At 40.0% G+C, this 20,661-nt stretch overlaps 1 protein-coding gene across 3 annotated transcripts; it reads left to right on the top strand.

The window, feature by feature from the left end:
• The first annotated feature begins 11,494 nt into the window (after nt 1-11,494).
• LOC102218673 (angiomotin-like 2a) lies at nt 11,495-19,809 on the top strand. 3 transcript variants are annotated; one of them, XM_023335883.1, is made up of 12 exons: nt 11,496-11,647; nt 11,804-11,992; nt 12,064-12,860; nt 13,371-13,539; nt 14,816-14,960; nt 15,049-15,138; nt 16,853-17,148; nt 17,238-17,413; nt 17,527-17,628; nt 17,722-17,912; nt 17,994-18,125; nt 18,483-19,809. In XM_023335883.1, exons 3-12 carry the CDS (start codon nt 12,151-12,153, stop codon nt 18,566-18,568), a joined length of 2,097 nt encoding a protein of 698 aa, XP_023191651.1. In that variant the 5' UTR covers nt 11,496-11,647; nt 11,804-11,992; nt 12,064-12,150; the 3' UTR covers nt 18,569-19,809. The 3 variants fall into 3 exon arrangements, with proteins under 3 accessions (XP_023191652.1, XP_023191651.1, XP_005796139.1); XM_023335884.1 differs by lacking the exon at nt 11,804-11,992 and having other exon boundaries at nt 11,495-11,647; nt 17,575-17,628; XM_005796082.2 differs by lacking the exon at nt 11,804-11,992.
• Nucleotides 19,810-20,661: the final 852 nt, after the last annotated feature.

Genomic DNA, 20,661 nt, shown 5'->3' with positions numbered 1-20,661 from the left:
CATGCATATGCCCACAAAAGTAGAAATATATAAATATAAGAATAAAAGACCATAGAGAAAGGAGAAATTTACATGTGCGGTTATTAAAAAATACCATATTCAAATTAGTAATGTTCAAATAAGTAATGTGCATTTGGATAGGTTAATTTAGAGACATCATAAATGTGTCTCTAAATCTACACACATGCACATATATATATGACCCACCAAACCGGCACCAGATGGTGAGGCAATGTAGATATACAGTATATATATATTTAGATATATTTATAAATATATATATATATTGTCTCACCATCTAGTGCCAGTTTGGTGGGTCTGCACCTGAGGAAATGCACCTTCAGTTCCTTGGTTTTAGCAGCATTTATCGGGAGGTGGTTCTGCTGACACCAGTCCACAAGGTTCTGCATTCTGTGATGAAACCAACTACAGCAAAGACATCAGAGAACGTCTGAAGATGGCAACCTGGGAAGTTGATGGAGAAGTCTACAATTCCGAAAGTGAAGAGCCGTTTCCCGTCTTCTTGTCAAAAGACGTGAATAAGATCTCAAAGCCACATTTTTATAGACTGTTCAGTCAATATTATGGATAAATATTTGTTTTACTCGTTAGTTGTAGATACACATAAGTTGCAGGTTTAGAGACCAAGGCATTAGTTTTCAGTGCAATAACATTGATCTTTAAAACAATCTTGCTTACATTTTGTAACATTTTTTTGTAGAGATTACAATATAGTTTTGTCTAAATGGTTATGTAAGATGGCTTCAGATTACTGACAGACGGTAAACGTGGAGATAACGGGACGGAAGCACATGTAACGGCAGCCAGCCAGCATCAGAAATGTGTTACTGATTCTGCTTGTTTTCCAATAATATCAAGTACACAGTGCAAGCACAGCAGTTCTACAGGCACTTTATCTAACTGGGGTCAGAGCACAATGTGACTTTTCATTGGCTTCACAGAGATTACTTCTTTGCCCTTCCCTTTCATATTATCAATTACTTAAATAACCACAGATTAGATATTTTCCCTCTGGTTTCTGTCCCGACACTAAAAATAGACCATTTTGTATGAAATAAAACAATGGTTTACACAATACCGAGTCTGTGTCAGACCTCAGCTGAAACCATTTACATATCTCACAGCTGAATCATTGCGACTTGATGGGGCAACAACAAAGCTGGAAGTCATAGAGACTTTTTTTTCCAGTCAACAATTTTAGAAATCGTTTGATTTACACAAAAGTCTTACAGTAAGTGGATGAACAAGCTGCAAAAAAGGAGCAAATTGCTTTTTACTTATCCTGAAAGTGCGATATGAGGGCAATAACTGCTGCCTGTCAGAGTTAAAACAGTTTAACTAGAAATTCCTATCAAGTCCAAGATTTTTAATGTGTCTAAATATTTTATTAATACAATTATTTTAATATTTTTAAGCGTCAGTGTTCTTGAAAATAGTATTTCCATGCAGGAGTAGGGCTTTCATTTCAGCAAAAATAAAAATAAAGTATTAAAAGTTTGAATGGTAAGCAGATCATTGTCTTCTTCAAATTTTAAATACGGGGCATCATATTGTTACAATAAATATGTAATATTGTATAAAGGTGCAAGGTTTTATTTCACAACTTGGTAAGTATTTATATTGTAATATCAAGATATATTGTTCTAATGTGCAAAGTAAATAGATCTAACATTGTAATGTATTAAAAAAACATAATTTTACTGTTTTCTTTTTTTATTTGGACTTATTCTAAAAAATATATGATCTTTCTTAGGTACCTTAAAACACCCCTGTTATGACTCCAGGTTTTGCTACTTGAGACCAGGATAAATCATTTCAAAAATGTTTTCAAAAAGGACACACATGAAAAGAATAATTTTAAAAATGGCATTTGTCAGGGCACATCTAAAAAATGCTAATAAAAAGTCGATTTTTTTTCTGATCTTCCACAAAAGTGCACAATAAAAGTGGAAATGCTATTAGCCTGTCTACTGTCTATTAGCCGTTAAGTAATGCTCGATATGTGATCCTACGTGACATAAATAGACTAGAGATTGTTTGCTGTCAGCACTTCAGTGTTGGATTCACTCCTCCCATTCCGCTAGGGGGCTCTGTAGTTGTTTTGCATTGGTAGTGGAGGGGAGGTGAAACAAGAGAAGAAACTTACGGCAGGCCAGTAATGCACCGAGACTGCCGTTAGCTGAAGCTAACAAGCTGAAGCTACAATAAAATCATATTCTACTGGCCTTCATGAGTGTTGCCCAACGTGGTGAGTTATATTAATGCTGTAAGCTGTGGAGAGATGAGTTTTTTTGTTATCTGTTCTAAGCGTGAGCTTGCTGAATTTGCTAGTGCTAATTAGCCCAATGCTAGCTGTGTTTGCTGCACTGATAGTTGAATGCCGATGTTTATTATATGACGAAGTGTTCTAAGAATAAACTGCCTTATAACTGGTTAGTAAAGCCTAGCTAATAAATCTGTGTTTAAGTTTGTGTTGATTGAATTCTGCAATACTAAGTATTGATGTTTAGTTTTTTCTTACTTTATTTACAGTTTAACCGGACGGCACGTCCGTGTAAAAGCACTCGGCAATAAAAATAAACAACGACTATTTTATGTTCTTTGTAACATTCAGAATAAAATCGTTGAATTACGATTATAAGCCCTACACTGTCTAAAGAAAGCTTTAATCTATGTACATACACAGTTCCCTATAAATACAGAGCTCAAATGGAGCTTAAAAAACTGCAATTTTTCCGTCACATTCAACACCTTCAAGGCAGCCGCGTCCATCAACTACCTGCATCAACTATCAACTCTTCATCGTTCGTCACAGACTGCTGATTCCTGCCATAGGCCACATTCTCTTCATTGCCTCTGGACCGATGGAAAGCCCCTGGTACATTTTCAGAGCTGCTGAGCTTGAATGCAGGCATGCGGACACAGAGCCCCTCTCTCTCACCTTCTTTCTACAGTGCCGTAGGCCAAAGCCAGCCATCAGATCACATGCTATGTGCAGCCTCAGCAGCAGAGGAGCACTGCTATTTACTGGGAGCATGTGTGTGTGTATGGTTGTGGGTGTGGGTTCGAGTGTGGGGGGGCCAAACAAGTCCAGGTCCAAATGAATGACTGGCATCCTGGTGACCTCCCAGGATGGCATACAGCTGCTGGTCAGGATGAATGTTTCAGGACGGGTGTCATTGCCTTTTTTCTGCATCAGCCAACTGCAGGAGACATGTTGTCTCCAAGGCAAAAATTTATTCACACCTCTAAGGAGCAGCTATGCCAGGTTTTGCAAGTGGACCCCAGAGAAAATCTCAGAGTGGAAAAATGATTTCAGATTTTCCAGGAAATTGTTTTATTATTCAAAACTGGCTTTTACATTTCAAAAGAAAAATGCTAAATATTTTAATGGCATTTGGATAGCAACTAAAGTCAACTGAGTAATTAAAATCTTCACTTTTAATATCTAACAAACTTGTAGATATCTTTTGTTGCTTGATTTTATGTTCTATTTTACATGCAGTGTAATCTTTGGCAAAAAAAAAAAAGACATATAAAACTTTAATTAACAGAAATATGTGGGCTGAAAGAATCAAAGAAATGAGGCAGAAGAAATTAGGCAACGGGAAAAATGGAAAGAAGAACATTATTACAGGAACACTCAGCTATTTGCCCCCAGAGCGTTATGAGTAATGCGCCTGAAATCAGAGGCTAGACACTCAGGGTTGTTATTCAAAGGGAAAGTCAAGTTGCTATGGTATTGTAAACATGTAAATTTTATGTGCTAATGAAGGTGAATTAGTTATTTCTCAATGAAGCCAAATTCCTATCTAGTCAAGAGCAGGTGTTGAACATCTTTCAGATCATTTAGGACTTCAAAGTTTTGTACATTTCATTTTTCATTGTTCTGAGGTTCAGCTTGGTCACATACCAAAGTAAACACTACAAGAGCAGTCTGAGGGTGTGTCATTTTGCCTGCAATGGCCTAAAATTATGGGCTTAAAGCCACAAATTTACACAATTTGCAGTCTCACTCTGTTGAGCTTACTTATTCAGTTCAACAGCATGATATGTTGATCCTTGTGAAATGTATGCTTCCTAAAACACTATTTTCTTTTGTGCTACACTTTACTTTGTACAGAGGGTCTAGACTCTTGGGTATCAAGAAACAAATGGCTTGCATGGACTCTGTTGAAATTTAAAATTTTATCCCATCACTTTTTGTAATGCGCCAGTTTGACACTATGAAGCTTACTGGAAATGTAAACAATTCCCATGGCGAAGAGAGAAGTACTGAGCCAAACAAGATGATTATTGATGTTAATTCAATATCTGGAAGCTTGGCCAACATGCTGAACCCTTCCTCCACTGCCAAATCGACATCATCCTTTATAAAGTCTCTGTTTGTTCACTGATTGGCCCGATTTAAATTCTATGGTAAAAATCCAGCTCAGTGGGAGAAATCCCAGACAGAGCACTGAAGCCACAGTTAATTATTGTCCATGTCACTTGATCCCAGCTGCTGAAAGCACTGAGTTCAGTGAAGCAAAATGCAACATCTCAAATATTATGAAAGATAAGCAAATGAGGAATTTCCAGTTACACAGACAAAGCAGGGAATTGCTTAAAACACACACCTAATCTCCTTAGGAAATTAACATACACTAAAATTCTAGTATTTTGGAAATGTTTCTTTTTTGTACAACATGCTTAGAAAAGAGGAAAGGACCCACACCCTCTGAGAACTGATGCCACCTCTTATAGCAAATATGTAATGACTAATGTCTGTGGTTTTCCTAGACTTCTGTTTCAATACAAGCAGTGCATTCTGAACTACTAGTGTATCTGAAAATTGCAACTGGCATTCACAATAGATTACAACAGATTACATTTTGGGCACTAAAACATGTATGAGACATCTGTTTTAGCAGCAGCAGATTTACTTCTTCTGAGTCATGCATTAGGTCTGTTTGTCTGGAACATCTGCAGATTCCTCCTTCTCTGCACCAAGACATGCAGCAACATGCTATTTTATTTCCTTTGTACAAGTGTGCAAGGTTTGAAAAGGAATTCATGCTTGTTTCAACATAAATTCACATGAAAACCAATATCAGCCCTGGAAGCAATTCCAAACTGCAAAGACATGGGAAGCTTATTGTCAGCGTTTTTCTGTGAACCGGATACCACCAGAGCGCTGCACGCCTCACCTTTGTCCATTGTGTTTGTGTGAAAAAGGAAGCAGAGCAGGGTTGTGAGATCCAAGGAGAGGAATCCATCGCACTCTTTCTGACTCGTATCAGTTACATTCCTCACCAATACCACCCTATCAGATGACCCCGTCTAGCTTTCCCACCGGTTCAGCGTTGTAACAAGCATCCTGTCCTGTAAAAGCTTTAAAAGTTTCTGTCTCGGGACACGTACACTCATGAAAGACTCATGCTGTGTCTGAGTCTGAAGGCTTGAACAAAATCTACTGAAGCACACAGAAAGCAAGACAGGGAGATAATCAGTGAGTCAAGAATTTAGTTTTGGGAGTTTTAAAGTAACGACCAAAAATAATGTGTTCCTGGCCATGATTACTGCAGCTTCAGGAAAAAAAATATATGCACTCATCTGACAGAACTTTAGTAGGTCTGCTGCATATTTAAAATTTTTCAACAATGTGTGTATAAAAACAGTCATAGAGCCTCTTGTTTAAAACCTAGTTGACTAATAAATTGGACAACTGTTGCTTAGTGTATAAGATTGAAGATTAAAACAGTGAAGAAATAAATCAAAAAACATTAGGTTGCAGTGTCTTTGACCCGCATCTGTAGAAAATTATGATGCTTTTGAGAAGTCAGTGTCCCAAAAATGGAGGCTGAAACAAAACTTGACTTTAGGGCCTACTTTCTGTCAATACAATCATACTTCAAAGATACTTCAGCAATAACATTTATGTTATACTGTTTACTGTTTATTAGCTTCAGATTCACCGCTTAACACACAACTGGGTGCTTGTTTTATAGTTAACTGAGTCAGACATCAAGCAATTAATTGTCTTTTCATTATCTATTACTTATTGTTAATAATAAGTAAATAAGTAATATTAAGTGGCCTGAGTTTTTGTGTGATCGGAAAAACGTCAGTCTAACAAATAAAAAATAAAAATAGAAGAAATCTGTGAGGGGCCAAATATTTTTTCTCTGTCTTTTATTTACTATGTTTACAGCACGTTCATTTGTTCTCCTGTCCTGTGTAATTTCAAATCAGCAGTGAACCCTAAGCAGATGCAAAGTTTGTTTATGACTCAGGCCAGCTCTGAATTGAAGCTTCAATAGCCACAAACATTTACTATATTTAGCACCAGACCTGATGCATAAAGGTGTCTCATATTTTCTGCAAATGCTCCTGTTCTTTCCCACAAACTAGATTCAAATCATGAAATATAGGTTTAGTTAGGCTCACGGTTTCAGAGCCCACAGGCAGACAGACACTCAGGATTTATTTTGTGGTGTAGCATTTCAAATGTTGATCTCTAATGACTTTTGGAAAGCATCCATAATTCTCAAAGGATCAGCCTCACATTCCTTTGGTAGTTCACAGGAAGTGTGCTACAATGGAGGACAAAATGACCAGAGGCGTTGCCCATCACCAGACATGCACACAGAGAGTGAACGGAGGAAGTAGTGAGTTGGTGTTAAATGACATGAACAGGCTTTTTAAAAAGCTGGAGACTGGCTGTGTTGCTTTAGATTCTAGACATTAGAGGGGAAATGCGAGCACCATCCACTTTGCCAACTGTTCTCCCTCCATGCAGAGCCGCCCACGGAGGTTTTTAATTTTAAAGAGTCTCTTCAACAACAAAACATCTGAGGCATAATGGGAAATTTTACTTATTTAAGAGGGGCTGAAAAGCCATTTGCATGACCGTGGACACCATCAGCAGTTCAATGCTATCTCAGGGGGCTTATAGATTTTAGGTCTAATAAGATAATCAGCCGGAGGCTAGCTGCTACATACAACAATTGATTGCTGTGGACTGCTGTGCTTCGATTGCACCCATTTTCTTTACCAAGTCAACTGGAGTTTACATTTTAATTTTGGGTGGCAGTTTTAGAGGTTGTAGGTGGATCATGTAATAGTGTGATAATACTGTGTTTATAATCCTCCATTCAATACATTAAGATATTAATCAGTTATTCAGTCTTTATTCCCATAAACATTACTGCTAGTTTAATTTATTGCTCTAAATTGCCCTTAGAGTTGAGTGTATGCATTCATGGTTGTTAGGAAAAGCAATCCAGTCGATCACACACAAGTCTTGTGATGGACTCGCAAGCCTGTCCAAGGTGGATGAAGCCCCAAGTAAATCATATCATAAAAATCAAACGCAATTGGTGTACTGAATTTAATGGATAAGAATCAATGTAAGTTGCATCTTAAATCACTTAAGATACAATAAGAAAATGATGCCTCACTGTGGGTTTTTGAGCTTGACCAGAAGACTTGGGGGGTGCTGAAAAGATTAATACATTGACAAAGACAATGGTTTTGGAAGTCCTTAAAAGCACCTTCAAATAAATTCTAAAATTTATAGGCAGGCAATGCAAAAACTTCTAATTTGGAGTAATTTGATTTTTCTTTTTGTTCTTTGTCACCATTTCTTCAGATAGACTTTGTAAAGGTTGCAGAGGGGCCATATTATTAAAACTACAAAGCAGAGCATTTCTGTTGTCTTGTTTAAGCTCTAAAAGTATGTAATCAAGTCTCTGTGTTCGACAGAAATACACATGATTAGTATGCTGTAACAAAAACCTCTACAATGTAAAGGGCCCACAAGTCAGTCACGTTTAACATCCTCAACATAGTGCTGGTTTGGTCTTATTATGTCATAAATAGTCCAGACAAACATTTTGACTTTGACAGAAATGAAGATTTGTTTTTTCCCTACAGGCAAGAAATGTATCTCTTTGAGAACACAAAAGTGGACGTTTCTATAACTTACAAATGTCAATGTGAGCTATGGTTTTGCCCTCTGTGATTGTTCTCTTACTTTGACATGTAGCCTCATCTGAGTGATGAGAAATCCTCTGTAGGTTTGAGATTGGGATATTTGTAGAGTAAAATCAAACCGTAGCATTCTTTTTGCTGCCGTTCTTCATTATGTGCGGTACAAAGAGCCTATGTGCTTGTAGTTGTGGCATTTCAAAGACCTCAAATTCCAGAAAACAGCTGCCACACACACGCATACATACACACACACGCACACCCCCACACACAAGCACACACACTTAAGCAATCTATAACGGCCTTAACACAGATGCAACAGCTTACCCAAGAGTGACCTGTGGTGAAAGCCACAAGACTGGATTCCTTCAGGCCTGGGACAAGCTGCAGCTCTGTTTCCTTTATTCCCTCTATAACACATATAACAGCTGAAGCTACTTTTCATATAAACATTATACTTGCAAAACATGCTGTTGTAATAAAAATGGGTGCACCTAACAACCTATAGCATTGTTTAAAAAGAAACCAGCATGGGCCCCTCTATATGATCGAAGCCTGCTGATAGGGTAAAGATGAAAGGCCAAAATATAATGTGGCATTTCAACAGCTAGTCATTTTTGAGACACATTTCCAGGAACGTTCCTGGTAGGAGCTTTGGTATTCTGCATTTTTTTATGGGTGAACAATTGCAGATGATAAACCGACTGGGCACACAGCCAAATAGTTTTGGTAGAACTAGTGTAAGGCAAAGACTGTTAACAAACCAGACAATAAAACTTAACATGCATATTGTGAAAAGGCAAGATTTACCATCTGATAAGCCCGTAGGCAAGTTAAAACGAAGGGTTTTCTTGTAAACATTCAACTTTGCATTAGATCTAAATGAAAACAAAAAGCAAAATCATTAAGCTCAGTTGTATTCCAGAGGAACATAGTGCTCTCAAATGGACAAACCTGACAAACAACTTTAAACAAGCTCTAGGTTTGCAGTATCCATATTGTCACTATATATAGCATTAATAGTATTAAGTTTTCATCAATTTGAGTTGAGGTTAAAATACTATAACAACTATTTGCAAGATGTTTTATAAACCTTATGGGCTGGTTAAAACCTTCAGTAAAATTAATTCTCACCAATGTTTGCATCATGTTCTACTTCTGTAAAATAATAAATCCAGTCCTTCCAATCGGAATCTCTGTCAAAATCAAAAGTCACTTTTGGTTGCTAATGCCGACTCATCAGCTCAGTTCTTGTCTCTAATGTCATTGGCTTCATACACTCAGAGCAAATCCAGCGTTTCCTTTCCTTTAGTGTGCTTTTTAAGCAATATTCTAGCCCCTCACATCCCTCAGTGAAAATTCATAATTCAACGCTAACCACTAACACTAACACTTTATCAAGGAACAAAACAAAACATGTCACTAGATTGCAAAACAAACACTTTTATTTTATGGTTTGCTAGTTTTGGCTGCAAATAATTTCATAAATGTTTCCGTTTTTGATGTAAACTACAACTGAAATGTTTTTTTTGTTTGTTTTAATAACAAAATGGCCCGTGTGCATTTTTAGTTACGAAGCCCTCCGGGTGCCGGGAATTTTTTTTCTTTTGCGTTCCCTCCCAATAATGTACTGATCAGTTCATGCGGCCTAACTGAATACTGTAAGCCTTTCTTACGGTGGCCGCCGTACTTTCTGCTTTAATAGAAGGTTATGTGAGGTTTTTCCATGAATGTTAATATCTCCTCATGAAATGTCAGAAGTTTTATATCTTTTTCTTTAGTTAATGCACCACAAACCTATGATACAGACAAAAACTTTCCGTAAGTAGGAAAGAAGTAAAAATACATCAGCCGGAGGAGAAATACCGCAGAACAGTCGCAGGGTGAGCGGATCATGAGTATATTTGGCTTCCTTCGACTTAAAACTTTATTATAACCTGCAGATTTCATCACTAATAAAAGTGGATGTCTTCAGCATTCTCCATCTTCATTTTACTGCTTATTTTTCAATCGTTATTTACCAGTTTGCGGGAGCAGAGCACTAATGCAGACAGACAGTCACACTGTATTAATTAGTAGGTTTTCCCCCAGTGTGGCTGTTTGGATGGTATTAACTGTGACACAAATAGCTGCACAAACTACAGACTTAACTATTCAATATTACCATTTCTTATGCTAGTCAAGGGGAAAAAAATCTTCCAAAACGAATATTGCTAAAACAAACTACTTGGACTATTTCTGAGTTATTATCGCAGGGTGATAAATCATCTGACAGTTTTGATTGTGTCTCTGTAGTCTGAATGGTTTAAAGGGCCGTTCTCATGTGCAGTTCCATCTCAACCTTAACAGACACAAACATGCAGTGAACAAATCGATTTTCAATCAGTTTTTTGCACCAAAGAGTCAAAAATAAAAAACACGTTTTATTATAATGAAACACTGGGTTAACTCGGGGAATCTCATCTGTCCGACTCGTGTATCAATCAACTCCAAACCACTTCTTTGTTCTGTCACAATTATCGATTCATCCCATTTTGAACATCATGCTCCAAACTTTGCAAGGACTGACCGCCCAGCTCACCGCTTCCTCATCCACACAAAGCCAGCGCGCCAGTAACCTTCCCATCCATACTGGATGACAGCCACGCCCACAACGTCACGCCCTCCACCCAAGTGTCAAAGCCGCGTGCTCCTGTCATATCTTAACCTGCAGTGATTGAATGTTAAGGTATTCAACATGAGTGATTGAAAATCACTGCATGTTAAGGTTGAGATGGAACTGCACATGAGAACGGCCCTTTAAACCATTCAGACTACAGAGACACAATCAAAACTGTCAGATGATTATAACTCAGAAATAGTCCAAATAGTTTGGATGTATTTTTACTTCTTTCCTATTTACGAAAAGTTTCTGTTCATATCATAGGTTTGTGGCGCATAAACTAAAGAAAAAGATATAAAACTTCAAATATTTCATAAGGCGATATTAAAATTCATCAAAAAAAAAAAAACCCTCACATAACCTTGTATTAAAGCAGAAAGTACGGCGGCCACTGTAAGAAAGGCTTACAGTATTCAATTATGCCGAATGAACTGATCAGTACATTATTACGAGAGAACTCTAAACCTTTTGCGAGAGAACGCAAAAGGAAAAAAAAAATCCCATGTCCCCTGGAGGGCTCCGTATTTAGTGGAATCCGCTGCCAAAATGTTTATTTTGAGGGATTCCGTTCCATAAAATGCAATTACTGTCTTCCTCTTGATGTAAACGTGTTCTCTTACTTTTTTACATTCTCTCTGTTGCCTTTTTAATACCTCGTTGGCCTAATAAAGCGCCGCGCTGCTCTCCTCCTCCTCCTCCTGCTCCTCCTCCTGAGTGTGTGTGTGTGTGTGTTTTTTTTTTTTTGTTTTTTTTTGTTACGCTTTTGATCCCCGAGGGACCTCGCGTTTTACATTCCTGGCATTCCGACCTCAGTCCCTCCTCGGTTACTTATTATCGCCGCCTGCTCTCTCCATAATCATTTCACAGCGAGAGAGGAGCGCGGCAACATGAGGCACGTTCAACTCGACTAAAAACCCAGCGGAAATATTGGAAATACTTTGGATTTTAATTCACTTCGGGCAGAGGGTTTTGTTATCATGAAAGCGTGAGCTGGTAAGAGAAGCTTCTGGTTTTTTGTTTGTTTGTTTGTTATCAGAACAAAAGTCGCATCGGGACTTTGATAAAGAAGCCACATCGTTGTTTCGAGTTAAAACGTTTGAGACTGAAGAAATGTGCTGAAATATTTACGTGTACTTATTTTTGTTTTAGGTTTGATATTTGAGCTTTAAGGCGGAACTATTTTACAACGCGGTTTTGTCCGCTTTTGCTCCCCCATGAGAAAGGAATTTTTGGCGCATGAAGTTTTTGCCTGCCATAAAAAAAACTCACCACATCGCACAACTGTCGCTGTTTGAAGGCTTTCTTGTGGCTACACGGTTTCTATTCTTTAACATAAATGTATGGCTCCTTTGTTATTACTGTTTCTCTCATAGATAGTTCTTTAATCATCTCTATGTTTCCCCTCTCAGGTTCACAGCTGATTGAAAACATTTCCACTTTAGACTCAAAGCAGCTGTGCTGGTCCTTTTGGAGAGAACCTTGTTTTACACTGTACCATGTCGTCCACTGAGGAGCCGTCTGGCACGGTCCTACACCGGCTCATCCAGGAGCAGCTCCGCTACGGAAACCCCACGGACACCCGCACTTTACTGGCCATCCAGCAGCAGGCCCTGCGTGGAGGCGGAGGCAGTGGAAGCAACAGTGGACCCAGCAGTGGGGGTGAAATGAGCAGGACCCCCAGGTCTTCTCTAGAAAGCCTCACTCAGGAGGATCCGCTGCTTCCCCACCTCTCAGCGAGGCAAGAGCCGCAGGGCCAGGAGCACCAAGGGGACTACCATCACTCAGAAAGCGGCTTTCAGCTGCACGGGGAAAAGCTGCCAACCTATGAGCAGGCCAAAGCACATTCCCAGTACCTGTCCTCTCACTGGGCCCACAGGCAGCTCCATGAGGGGCAGCTCCTGTTGCATGATGGATCCTTCCACGAAGAAGCAGATCTGTTGGAGCCAAAATGCAGCCACGTGCGTTCACTCAGCGAGCATCTCATGCAGATGTCTCTGGAGAGACAAGATGCAGCAGCCAAAGCTGCGTCCATCAAAATCAGCTCCCACAGCTACCCGGAGCTCCCCTACTACACCCCACAGTGCCTTCAGAGGATGGGGCAAAACGCAGACAAACGCAGCCCACCCCCAGAATACTGCAGCCCCATGCAGGGTCAGGGTTTTATCCCTCACCAGATCCAGGAACAAGTGCAAGCTCAGCCCCAAAGGTACAGAAGAAGAACCTTGTTTTGCATCACTACATTTGTTTTTATGTGTGTTTTAGAGACTTCTGTAGCATTGCATCACATCATCGGTATTACTTCTTAACCCGCCCAATACTTGCCTTTGTTTCACATGCGTAAACACATACTTATGAATATGAGTCACACTGCAGCCTGCATACGGAATTAGATTTCGAAATACTTTCAGAGGAGCAAGTCCTGCCCTCTAGATGTTTGTAATGTTTGGAATACAGCAGCAGCATAATCACAGATACTTAAGTAGTCTCTGGGATTCTGACTAACACTATATCCCACATTTAGAGTCTTACATTCCCAACAACCACTGGAGCCTTTCTGCTGTCTGATTAATAATAATAACATGGTTTTTAATTTGTCTTTCATTTAAACTAAGGATCTTTTTTTTCTCAAGTCTTGTATTTCTTTGCTGCTAATTAAATCAGACCACAGGACGGCAACTAGACCCATCTGATCACAAAACAAATTTTTTTTACATAGATATGTCCAGTCTGAACAGCCAGGAGAAGTACCCAGCTACAACACATTCAGCAGCCTGCCACCTGCTGGCTTGGAGGAACCTAACCAGGTGGAGCTCTTGGTGATGGAGAATGAGAGACTCAGACAAGAGCTGGAAGCTCACAGGGAGAAAACTGGCCGCATTCAAAAGGTAAGAAGCTGACAATTCCCCTCAGAAATTCCTCAGAGTTGAAAGAGGAGAATTTTTTTCTATGTAGAAAAGAATACTAAAATCAAAAAATGACATCTCAGTTTAAAGAAAATCACTCATTAAAGAGCCACACAGCTCCCAACCACCTGCTTTTGAAACAGAACTCCAGCAGTCAGTTGATTCCCTGATATCCAAGATATCTGGAGAACCGCCGTGGCCGGCGCACACCCCCTCCTTTGGACAAGCATATGAGATCAGCAGCTGCTGCCTTTTCTTAATGTAGGGCCACAAACACAGGTCACAGCCGGGTCCTGTGTTTGCACACTTCTTTCATTGTGTAGTTGACATGCTGGAGGCCCATGTGTGAGTCTGCTTTATTTTCAGGCAAGCCATAGATTTCCAGGATAACATTGACCACGTCACACCAAAGTCATTTAGCTGGGTAATAGGCTAGAGTGGTAGGCTGGGGTTTGAAAAAAAAAGTAGTAAAACAGAATCGACTGTTTCTCTTCTCATCCAATTGCATTTTTTCCCATGCTCTTGCTTTTAAAAGGCTCTTTTCCCTCTGTTTTTATGATCTCACCAAACCTTTAATATCCTTGTTCGGCTTGTTTGAAACAGCCTCGGCGACACTCGACACCTCGGCCAAATCTTTGTAAAAATCAGCCCACTCTCTACTAGAATTATGTCACATGGTTTTCGCCGTGCCTCAGCCCTAAAGAATGAAAATTGCCAGGGCTGGAAAGTTTTCCCCGTCGGGCCGCAGCCCTGAGTAAACATGCCTGAGTGACTGCTGTAATGGTGGGTGTCTCTTTGCCGTTTCCACAGCCCAGGCTCAGGCATGTACACCGTCCCTGCTGGCAGCTTTCCCAAAACCATGTGTCAGTCTTTCTTTATGCGTATTACCTTGCATGCTCCTGTGCACGCATGCGTGCACACACACACCTGGAATTGCAGCTATCACCTCTCAGGAATGTAGATATAAATCAGACTAAGAGGGAGTGGTGCAGGCTTGATTTCCTTCTCAGAATCACACCACACACGCACGCGCATGCTAACATACACTGTCATGGACAGCTTCCTTAAAACTTGGTTTAAAAATATACCTAGTTCCTACTTAAAGTGCACTGCTACCTGACCGCCCCCACATTGTCCTGTAAGGCATTGAAAAACATGAATTAACATTCCAGATCCTCTGGAGCTTACATTTTTGTAAGCTGGGCTAACCAAAAATGCCTCCTTTCTTTTTCTTTTCCCCCCCCCTCTCCTTTTTCAGCTGGAGCAGGAGATTCAGCGCATTTCCGAGGCTTACGAGACACTGATGCAGGGCAGCAGTAAGAGGGAAAACCTGGAGCAGACACTCAGGAGGAGGCTGGTGGCCGAGATCAGGAGGCTGCAGGATTTCAACAGAGATCTCAGAGGTATGAAACACCCCAGATCACACACAGAGAGGCAGGATGCGGCACCAGATGCTGTTTGAGCTAACTTCAAAATGTTACTGCGTCACAGAAAACCTGGAAAAAGCCAGGACCCATGTTGCAAAAGAAGTAGAGGTGGCTGACCACAACCAGCACATCATGGCCAAACTCCTTGAACAAAGTAAGTTTGCTACTTTGATTTCAATTTTTCTTTCTATCGGCCAATGTTAATGTTAATGTTGGTATATTGTGCATCCACATTCAAGATTGAATGAATCATAAAATAATCTGCAATCAAATTAGGGTAGTAAGTCCATGTGGGTAGTCTAATTCTTTGGTGATTCCGAGGTCAAGTAAAGCTCTGAAATGGCTCTTTTTATGAGTTTTTGCAATTAAAATAAAGAAATTTGAGGAATCTTTTTTCAATTTACAATTATCCCATTCAGGGTTTTTGTACCTTGAATGGGTACAGAACCCATTCAGGAAGGGATTTTCTAGGGTCTTAAAATGTATCAAATTTGTAGGTCAATATTCCCCAAAACAAGGTCTAAAATCAACTTTAATGATATCTTACATGTCCACAGTTGCTCATTTATTGCGCTTTTCACTAACTATTTCAAATAGTTAAAACTAACCTAATTATTATTAAGTTTAAGTCAGAATAGGTTAAAAGTTTGTTCATAAATGAGCAGAAATCCAGTGACGGTTACATTATTTTCAACCTTGAACTTGAGATAATCAAATTCACTCCAGATTTGTTAAAAACAGTTCGACAGCCCTTTAAATTTAGCATCAGCAAGAAAGCACAGATGCTAGCTTTAGCGCTGCCAGTTGCTGACATCTAGCTAGTGGTGGTGTTTTTGCTGTGCGTTACAAATCATTCATAGGTTGTGTCCCAAAAGTCCCGATTTGAAAGGATTAAGGTTTCCTCGGTACCTCAGTGGGACAGAGTGCTCATACCTTTGATGTGCGACTCACAATGATTGTGAAATTTATTCCCCCAGAGAAAGACATACGCTGGCAGTAACCAGATGACCTTTAGCTGAAATTTTACATCCTTGGCCAGAGCCCCTTTTAGAAGCACAATGCATAGCTGAACTAGATTGCAGAACAGGGCCTCTTTCTGGAGCTTTTTGCGCAAAGGAATTTCACTTGCATAACCTTGGCTGATTTGCTAAGAGGGTTTCATTGCAGGAAATTCAGTTCATGCAGCTTTTTTCAAAAGGAAATGAAGTGGTAGGAATGAGCATCCCCATGCCCCCACCTGTTGGGAGTGTAATTTATGGTGTCTGTTTGGGAATCTGGACTCAAGCAGAGCGCTGGTGTTTGTATGGCCTTGATGAGGAATGTTTTGTGCTATGTGGGTCAAAGGGATGGGGAAGCTCCCCCCTCCACCACCACTTTCCTTCTCCTTCTCCTCTTCCCTTTTTCTTTTTAACATTCCAGAACTGCTTCACCAAATGAAGAACACTGGGCACCATGTTGCAGCTCTGGAAATTATTACGTGTGTTCTGGAAACTGTTTCTTGCAGAAATGCAGCGATCAGGCTTTTTCTTTGTCATCTGGCCTACTGATTCCAACTTTGGCTGATGCCAAAAATACTTTTTTTTTCCCATTCAAAAAGAGAAAAACGCATGTTGCAGGGTTTCTAATAGGGGTGATCCTTTCTAATCACCACTAGGATTTTCTAACTTATGCATCAAAGTATAGGTTACTAATTGTAGACAGATTTTTTGATTAAACAGAAAAAAGTACATCTTGCGTATATGATGGTGGTTGATGTGTTTATAGCCTAAAATGGTTCGAGTTTTGTTGCATGCAATAATAAAGAAAATACATTTTTCTCCTGCTATGTGTCAAGGCTCACCTTCCCATTCTCAATTTTTTTTTTTCAGATGAGGAGCAGAATGCTGAGCGGGAGCGTATGGAGCGGGAGATGCAGCGCCTGCGATCGACAGTGGAGGAGCAGGGCCCCAGGACAAAGCGGCTTGAGGACGCTCTGGAGGCGGCTCGGGGACGAGGGCGTCAGCTCGAGGATGAGCTGAGGAGGAAGAGGGCGTACGTAGAGAAAGTGGAGAGGCTCCAGAGCGCGCTGGCTCAGCTGCAGTCGACGTGCGAGAAGAGGGAGAGCCTAGAGATGAAGCTCAGGACGAGGTTGGAGCAGGAGCTGAGGAGTCTGAGGGCTCAGCAGGTAAACCTCATCGCCAAGCACAGCAGTGACTGAACATGACGTTTCTGATCAGTAAGTTTTAAAAAAAATATTCCATCTGTTCATTTCAGAGGCAGTCTCAGCCGCCGGGACTGACTGTGAATTCGCTCCAAGAACGCCTGCGTGAGCGCGAGGAGCGGATTCTGGCCCTCGAAGCCGACATGGTGCGTTGGGAACAGAAGTACCTGGAGGAGAGCACCATGAGGCAGTTTGCCATGGAGGTGGCTGCCACTGCTGCTGCTCAGAGGTTCTTAACCTTTTACTAATGTTTAATTGGACTGATAAGCTTCAGTTTATCCCAGTTTGAAATTAAGCAAAGAAGGATCTTATATTCATTTATTTATTTATTTGTTTTCTCAGAGACACCACCATCATTAACCACTCACCCTGCCACTCCTCTAACAACAGCTTTAACGAGGATCTGCCACTTCCCGATCACAGGAATCAGGAAATGGAAAACAGGTAAACAATCAGAAAACAAGGATGAAAATGATCTTTTTGCTTTATGTGTTTGTTTTTTTTAACCTATGTTATTTTATTCCTTTTTCACTTCAGAATTCGAGCCCTTTATGCTCAGATACTGGAAAAAGATGCTGTGATAAAGATTCTCAACCAGCGGCTGCATCAGGATCAAAGTCAGAAGGATGAGCAGAGTCCTCGAACAAACCTCCTGAACACAGTGGGAGCTCCACTCCGACCGGCTTCCTCCACTCCCTCCATCAGCACAGCTTGCTCCAAGATTAAAGGTCAGAATCATTATGAGCCTTTTACAAATTACTGAATGTTTGAAAGTCCGATGCTGACATTTTCCGTGACGGGGTCTTTAGGCAAAAATCTGTCAGACGATCAGACTTTGCCAGTCCGTCAGTTCTCTGCCCAGTCTGAACCTTCAACGCTCGAAAAGCAGCCGGAGGAAACCAAACCTACAGAGGGAACCAGCACAACTAAGCTAAGCAACGGTAAGCAGCCAATCAGAATCGCAGCTTGAAGCTCCAACATCACACATTATAAAGCTAAGAACTGAAAATGCACACATCCAGTAATTTTTGTCCTCCCTTACATTGATTAACCGTGGTGAGGATTAACCAGCTGGTCACATTGCATCAGTGCAGGTCACGCTTTATAATTTGTGGTCTGTGGAATGTGCATGGTTGGAAAGTAATTTGAATCTGTTGACTGAACACATTCACCAGACTGTTTTCTGTGACTGTGGAGAATTTTCTTTAACCTTTTCAGTCAGTGCAAAACTTTTTCCAGTCTTTTAACCTTCAAACATATATGTAATATTTCTCTTCCTTCTTTCTCTTATCCTCCAGACAAGGCAGCACCGAAGAAGATGCTGTCAAATCCCTTCAGAGGCCTGGATGATCTGGAGTCGGAGGCAGTGGAAATTTTCATTTAAGCCACCGTGATTTGGATTCTGAATGAAAGGACAAAAAAAACCCCTAACTTTTGGGTATCTGTGAAGACTGCAAGAAAAAAGAATGAGGCAAATATGTGAATGCATGAAAGTTGGGGAGTTAAAGAGGGCAACGTTTGAGAAACGGACAGTTTTTTGTGTGTGTTTTTTTCACATGTTGGCAGCAGAGCTGGGCTCTGAATATCTTTCTCACACTGAGCCGGTCACCTGCAGGCAGTCTGCCCGGCACGCTGAGAAAAAATGAATCCTCTGAGGTACTTGGACAGTATTGTGGATTGTAATCTGGTGACATATTCTCATAGAGTATATGCCATGCTATTTATATAAATATTTCTATCTATGAATATAAAAATGCTGCTTATCCCCTTTATTAATATTCTTAATTTTATTATTATTATTATTATCTTTTTTCCCCCACTAAGCTAATGAGCTATATTCTTACCTTATATGGTTTCCACATTCCCTAAATATTAATAATTTCAATGTTTTTTGTTGAATATTCAGCAAGGGGTTAACTTTCTGACCTGTGTTTCCTCTCTTCTTTTTCTTTTGTGGGTTTAATTTTTAATAATTGCTTTCCCGTCACACTGATGATCTCTTTTTGGAGGTCTGCCCCGATCTCATTAATTTAAACTGATAACATGATCTGAAAATCCCACTGCTCATGTTTCTCCAGCCTGAGCTGCTGGTTCTGCAATGGTTTGGAGATATGTGAACAATGAGGTCTATAATATATAGAGTGTGTTTTTATTATAATTATTTAAACTGACAGTGACCTGGTGTTGAAGAAGTGTAGTTTTGGGATGTTGTTGTGTAATTTTATTTTTTTTTTTTTTTTACCCCATCCTCTCAAAAGTATGTTTGCATGTGTGATAGTAGTGAGTGTGAGCCCCGATGTGGTGATTCTGCTGGTTTGATTACCACCGAGGGGCCAAAAAGGTTAGTGTTTTGTTTACTGTGAGTTGCAAACTAACAAACAGGTTAATTAATTTTATTCTATATTTTATAACGGATGTTTGTATTATTATTTTAGATACAGTAGTGCTCTGAGCAGGAAACCAAAGAGTTATTTTGTAAGTTATATGCCGACAATCACGGCCTTGTCAAGCTGTAAACAACCAATCATAGGTTGAGTTCAAAAACAGGCATTTGTTTTTTGTGAAATCAACTGTTGAATTCATGCAACATTTCAATAAAACAATAAATGTTCCCATAAACATTAACTATTGCATTTTATTTCACGCAGTTAGCACCAGTTTTTACTGAGGTGTTAATAAATCATTTTCTCTTGAAGAGTGTTTTTTCTACCACTCCTGTATCATTGTCAACTATCCACTCATTCCTGCCCTCTTGTTCCACCACTGCAAAGAGCTCTCTTCATTAATGAATACCAGAGCCGCATTCTTTCGGGTTCAACTTTCTCGGGTGGCTTGTTCTCTTGTTCTCTTCTTGCCATGAAGAGCAGGCTTGACATAGATCACATTCTCACGAGGACACGTAACCCTATACGAGACAAAAACAGGTTTGCCAGATTAGCCTCTAATGCTGTTTGAAATTCCTCATGTACCTTTGCTAACATGTTACATTCCCAAACGCTTTTATTGCCTCTAATTCAGGTCCCCCTCCACCCGGAGGTGTTTATGAAGTATTATTGGACATGCAACAGGATGTAATGAAGGGAGGATAGAGAGCTCTGTTATCTGTATCCATTTCCAGATAGATGTCTCTGATCCACACTGAATCAGATTTAGAGTGGAACCAGTTTGCAGCAGCAGAGACCCAAAGGCTTTCAAAGAGCAACTTGACTATGGGAATGACTGAGATGTGGGCAATCAACATAATTGTGCCATAAGTGCACGTACTAAAGCTGTAATGCATTTTTTTAAATAACACAAAGTTTTCAGCACATGATGTAATGAGTTTGACTGAAGATGTATGTTCATGCTCTAAAAGCACTCACAAACATTTGTGTATAAACGATGAAAGGTTGCATACGTACCCGACAATAAGAAGGTGTTGGGTAAAGCAACCTAATTTGGGTCCAAGATCAAATAAGGGTTAATCCAGCCTTGGAA

The sequence above is a fragment of the Xiphophorus maculatus genome, chromosome 6, assembly GCF_002775205.1.
Source record: "Xiphophorus maculatus strain JP 163 A chromosome 6, X_maculatus-5.0-male, whole genome shotgun sequence".
NCBI classification, from domain to species: Eukaryota; Metazoa; Chordata; class Actinopteri; order Cyprinodontiformes; family Poeciliidae; genus Xiphophorus; species Xiphophorus maculatus.
The sequence above is the reverse complement of the archived record's forward strand: the minus strand, read 5'-3'. Positions and strand labels throughout refer to the sequence as shown.

Coding starts and splice junctions, on each gene's coding strand:
- LOC102218673 (XM_005796082.2), top strand. CDS start 12,151: ATGTCGTCCACTGAGGAGCCGTCTGGCACGGTCCTACACCGGCTCATC. Junction 12,861..13,370: donor GTGCAAGCTCAGCCCCAAAG/GTACAGAAGAAG, acceptor TTTTTTACATAG/ATATGTCCAGTCTGAACAGC. Junction 17,913..17,993: donor AGCTTGCTCCAAGATTAAAG/GTCAGAATCATT, acceptor CGGGGTCTTTAG/GCAAAAATCTGTCAGACGAT.